The sequence below is a fragment of the Bos javanicus genome, chromosome 18 (genome assembly GCF_032452875.1).
Source record: "Bos javanicus breed banteng chromosome 18, ARS-OSU_banteng_1.0, whole genome shotgun sequence".
Taxonomy (NCBI): Eukaryota; Metazoa; Chordata; class Mammalia; order Artiodactyla; family Bovidae; genus Bos; species Bos javanicus.
Genome location: NC_083885.1, coordinates 62,168,936 through 62,174,935, shown reverse-complemented (window position 1 = coordinate 62,174,935; position 6,000 = coordinate 62,168,936). Strand labels below are relative to the sequence as shown.

The 6,000-nt window shown below is 39.9% G+C and overlaps 1 protein-coding gene across 1 annotated transcript; it reads right to left on the bottom strand.

Moving 5' to 3' along the window:
- Positions 1-4,020: 4,020 nt before the first annotated feature.
- On the bottom strand, positions 4,021-4,929 carry LOC133229893 (vomeronasal type-1 receptor 4-like). The gene has a single exon (XM_061386650.1). The coding sequence runs from the start codon at positions 4,927-4,929 to the stop codon at positions 4,021-4,023; it is 909 nt and encodes a 302-aa protein (XP_061242634.1).
- Between the last annotated feature and the right edge of the window lie 1,071 nt (positions 4,930-6,000).

The window sequence follows — 6,000 nt, the reverse complement described above, 5'->3', positions numbered from 1 at the left end:
GATTATCCTGCCTATGGTAAAAATGTATTAAAAAAATAAAATACAAAAATATCACTTAGGTTATAAGACTGTCCAACTAATTTTAACATGGCTGAAATTGAATTAGCTGTCAACATTGGAGAACTCATATATCATCAGAATTCCTCAACCCAATATAACTTAAGAAATCAGTCATGGACTTCTGGTTTCTGGTTTTTCATGCATGGATCTTGAAAGTCACCACTCTGTTCTAACAATAAGAAAAAACACTGAACAGAGGAAAAATTCTTGTATCTGTAAAAAAGGTGAGAAAACCGGGGGCATCACCGCCTCAAAGACTGAAGACTCGGACAGTGAATAGAGGGGATCAAAGCTTATGGGGGCAGAGACTCACGATGGAAAGAAACACCTTGGGAACAAGACCTGGGGCAGGAAAACATGCACTCTGTCCTTGGGTTGATGGGGGATCAGTGTGTAGAGCCTGAGGGTAGAAACTCCAGGAAGAACAATTGCAGTGGGATCTCCAGAGTTTTGTGGGTTAAAAATTATTACAGATTAGAAAAAATAGAGAGGGGACATTAGAATACTTTAAATTGATCATAGCAACTATCAATTTACAATTGGTTCTTGGGGACCAGTTTCCTAAGCTGGGAAATAGTCCTGAGTTCATCCTTCTGAAGCCCACAGAGCAGAAGTGGTACAGTTAATTGTCCCCACTGTGCTCCTTCTGCAGGGAGTTGACGCACTGTGGCCAGCGGACTTGTCCACAGTTCAGGTACATGGGTTTGAGAAGAGAAGGCAGGCAGATAAGACGGCCACTGCCTCTTTAAAGTGTTCAACTGTAGTTCCTGTCTGCAGAAAATATGCATGATAACGATTTAATGTGTTCAATGATTATTCATCCTTGGAATCTGCCCCCACATATTTAAACACATAGAGTTACTGTGACCCTACTGTGTACCTAGTAATTTCATTACTAGGTAATGAAAATGCAAACAGAAATAATACTCATGGTCCTGGCTCTGAGATATGAAATGCTGGTTTCATATGAACCACATGAAGGATGTGGTTCACCACCAGACTTCTAGTGGAGCTGGTGAAAGTGTCCACATCTGGGTTGTCCAGTGTGGAAGCTCCAGTCCCCTGTGGCTACTGAGCTCCTTAAGTGGGCTCATCTGAACTGAGAGGGGCTGTGGGTGTAACACACACACTCAATTTCAAGAAAGTATTAAGACAGAGATTTTAAACCATCTTGTTAAGAACTATTCAGAACTGATTACAACTTGAAATGGTAATAGTTATGATATTAAAATAATTGACACTGTAAAAAATTGACACTTAACGTGGCCACATGTAAATTTATAATCATAATCGACCTCTATGGACCAATGTCTTTTTCCATTGGGTGCTGCTGGTCAGACTCAGACCTTCTGCCCCTCAGCTGAACCTACCTGGCTGTGGCAAAGCACCTGGGCCGGTACGAGGGGCTGAATCAGTCAGCAGGGGAAATGCAGCATCTCAGGCAGCCTGAGAAGCCTTCTTCAACATGTTTGGAAAATAACGTGACATTATTTTGTCACATGAACATTTATATTCTTCATGCAGATCAGCTGTATAACCCAGAGAAACCCTTATACATATTCATCAGAACACATGTGTAAGAAAGTTTATTGCAGCATGTCTCACAATGGTAAAAAGCCAGAAAAGACTCAAATACCCATCAGCACTAGAATAAGTAATGAATGGAATATTATAAAGCAGTAATAATGAGTGTTCAACATTACTAGTCATCAGGAAAATGCAAGTCAAAACCACAATGAGATATCACCTCACATTTGTCAGAAAAGCTATTATTAAATAGACAACAAATAACAAGTGTTGATGAGGATGTGGAGAAAAGGCAACTCGTGTGCACCGTTGGTGGGAATGTAAACTGGTGTGGTCACTGTGAAAAGCAGAATAGAGATTCCTCAAAAAATTAAATATGGAACTACCATGCAATCCAGAAATTCCAATCCTGGATTTCCAAAAAACAAAAACACTAATTCAAAAAGATATGGACACCTTAATGTTCATTGCAGCATTATTTACAATAGCTAAGAAATGGAAACAATCTAAGTATCTATCAACAGACGAATGTATAAGGAAGATGTGGTATACAAAGGAATATTACTTGGCCAGAAAAAGAATGAAATTTTGCCATCTGCAACAACATGGATGAACCTAGACCTATTATGCTAAGTGAAACAAGTCAGATAAAGAAAGACAAAAATCGTGACTTCACTTACATGGGGTGTCTGCAAAAGAAAACAAAACAAACAAGATCAAACTCATAGAGGCAGATACTCTGGTGGTTTTCAGGAAGGAGGAAGTTGGAGGTTGGATGAAACAGATGAACAGATGAGACAGATTAAGTCACAAACCTCCAGTTATGACGTGAATAAGTCACTGAGCTGTAACATAAGGAATACAGTCAACACTTTGCAGAGAGGAGTGGTAACGGGAGTTGCGGTGATCAACTCATAACGTAAATAAATGTGGAATCACTATGATGTACACCAGAAACAAATATAACATTGCATGTCGACTATAATTAAAAAACAAAATAAAAAAGAGAGAAAAAAAGAAATCCTCTTGATCCATATCCTTTCAACACTTGGTATTACCAGACTTGTTGCATTAGAGATAACTACCTTATCACGGCAAAAATCATAGCATTAACTGTGGGTAATAATATGTATCGAGAGTAAGCATTTATAAAAGCAGTGCCATAAAACATTACAAATGTGTGGAACTGTATAGTCTAAGAAATTCCTACGTATTCTGTAAAATGGTCAAAAGTGATTCTGAGCAGAATATAAACACTTTAGGAACTCATACAATAGCTGCAAAAATCAAACCAATAAAAAAGTAGTTATACCATAACACTATATATTTTTCAAATGGAATGCAAAAGACAAAACACTAGACTATCCAAATAAAAGGCAAAAAAAAGAGGGAAAAAAAACCAGGAAAAACTGAAAACTAAGACCCAAGTTTCTGATTTTCAATGATGAATAATAAACACTCAAGTGACAAATATAAAGACCGTTTTTACTCCCTCCTTCATGTTACTTAATCCTTTCAATCAACCAAATTTATCGATGGTCAATCACGTAAAGAAAATTCAGGTTGAAAGAAGAAGCAACCCATATGAATAACATTTATTTTCTGAATTAACACTACAGCATACTGGAAAATACAAGTGAATAAAGGTATATGGTAATATAGAAGAACACCTCCATTTTCTGTATTTATTATCTTCATCCATGAAATAAATATTTCCATCCACCCTACAGTAATATTTATCTAGACAAACATAGATTATGTGTCAATGTACATCAGGTATTAGATGCAACATATGGGAAAAATAATTTGCAAAAACTCCTGAAGAAGTTTTCTTTTACAGAGCTGAACTGGCCATCAAGGAAATGATTTCCTCAAAAAGAGTTTATATTTTTTTAATGATAAATTTCTTTCTTTAAAAAATTTTTATTTATGTATTTTATTCTTGGCTGCACTGGGTCTTTGTTGCTACGCCTGGGTTTTGTGTAGTTGCTGTGATGGAGGCTACTCTCCAGTTGCCGTGCGCAGGTTTCTCACTGTGGTGGCTTCTCTTGTTGCAGAGCACAGGGTTAGGGCTCTAAACTTGTTCTCTTTGATTTTTGTAGCCATTGTATGAGTTCCTAAAGTGTTTATACTACGCTCAGAATCACTGTTGACCATTTTACAGAATACGTAGGAATTTCTTAGACTATACAGTTCCACACATTTGTAATGTTTTATGCAGGCTTCATATCAATCAGACACTGTGGTGACCATTTTGCAGTACATATAAATTCCCATTCATCATGCTGCACAACTGGAACTGACATTATGTTATATACTAATTATACTGGAGAAACACTATTACTGAGGAAATAGTTACAGAAGAGAGTCACTACTTTCATTATTGAAGCTGTCTACTGTACATTTCGCACTTTAACAATACATTTTAATAATTCAGGAGCAGAATCTAGGTGCTCTAGGATCCCTGAGGAGAAAGAGGAAGGGGGAAACAGTGGGAAAACATGAAACTAAGACACTAGAGATCTGCAGCAACCATAGACGAAAATCGTGAAAAGCACTAATACAAAAAGCAAAAATAGAATTCAGCACATAGAAGATGACAAAGGTGACCACCAGCATCAGGATTGTGTGGGTGGCTCTGGTCTCTGGGGGGCATCTGTGGTGTCCAGTGGGGGTGTGAATATACTTCATTTTCTGGTGGTGTCTGTGCAGAAGAAGCACCATGGAGCCACTGGACCAGATCATGAGGCTAATAAATATGGCATCTGAGACAGACCACAAGAAGGTAAAGCCTGATTTATGACCCAAGGACATGCAGAACCACCTGCCTTGAGCATCAGAATAGTTGTGCATGTCCTGTAGACCAGTGATGTTCACAGGAACGTAGCTATTCACTAAGGCACTGAATATCCAACAGATCCAATGGGAAGAATCTGTGACCCTGAGGGCTCTTCTTCTGAGCAATGACCTCCCTTCTCTCCTAGGGATGAGAGTGAAGGACTGATAGGTGCTCAGGACACAGGTGGAGCACAGGGTGGTGCTGCAAGCCACTCTGTGTATGTAATATACAAGTTTACACCCAGGACTGGACAGGGGCTTACTTGAAACAAAAGCTGTCATTGTGTGGGGAAGCCCAGAGGAGAGAAGAACCAAGAGATTGGCCAGGGCCATGTGGGTGAGAATAGTGTCTGTGGGTCTCTGCTTGTGTCCAAACAAGACTGGAGAGATGTTTTGGAAGAAAAGGATGACATTGACCAGAGACCCAACTCCCATCTGTAAGAGATAGGTGGTTTTCAGAGCTTCCTGGCTTGCAGTTCGTAGGACATCTTTCTGAAAAGACATGGAGAGGATTTCAGAGTGTCCTGGAGCAGAAAGGAAGCTGTGCAGGTGATGACATCAGCAGTCTTCTTACAGAACCAAGACTGGGAAGGGACTCTCACTCTTTACTTCTCTTGAGAAAAATGGCACTCTCATATGCCAGATAATCAGTTCTACCTGGAGAACATACACTTGACATTAGTTACAAGTTTCACCATTATAATTTTTTATTTACTCCTATTTACTTGTATATCCTGTTCTCCACCTGTATGTAAGGTCCATGAACTCAAGAACCATGTCTGTCTTGTTCAACAACATTTGATGACCCATCATAGGTATTAAATAATATGTATCAGGTATATGAGTGACAGAAGACAGAGATAAGAATGTGCTCTACCACTTTAGGATTCATGATCATCCCACTTATTACAAGAATGTACTGAGTGATTTCACCAAGATGGCAACACAGAGGCTTGCTCCTCCCATGGACACAGTGAATATATTTACACGTGGATCAATTCCTTTGAGAGAAATTCAGGAAATCATTGAATGACTTGTACACATCAGATGACTTTGAAAACACCCACATCAAAACAGGTGGGAACGTCTGGGACACCTGCTCACCATGAGCCCACGTGTAGCGCAGTGCATTCCAATCACAATGAAACACGCAACTACTTGCTTCTCTGAGAAGTAAGGACCTGAACCACGTTAGCTCCCTCAAATCACTTAGCTCTGGTAGCCAGTGTGGATGGGCACTGTGGAGCCTCAAAGGGCTAAGAAAATTAAAAAGTAGCTGTGAAATGACCTGCTAGCACCCACCACGGCCACACCCCCAGGATCAGTGCAGCATGAATAGGCTTTAACACCATCACCCTGCTGGAGTTTGACTGCACTCTCTATCAGCTACTGCCTGAGGATCTGGCATTTAAGCACTGCATCGAGCGGCTGACTGGGAGGCTCTCAGGAGACTGAAAGAACAAGTGGCCACTGCTTCCACATTCTCTCTCTGGTTTGATTCAAAAAATGAAGCCAAGCCTTCAGCTTGTGCCTGGAAGGAACTTGTCCACACACATCTCATGCCCCAACCTCTGT

Coding starts and splice junctions, on each gene's coding strand:
- LOC133229893 (XM_061386650.1), bottom strand. CDS start 4,929: ATGTCTTTTCAGAAAGATGTCCTACGAACTGCAAGCCAGGAAGCTCTG.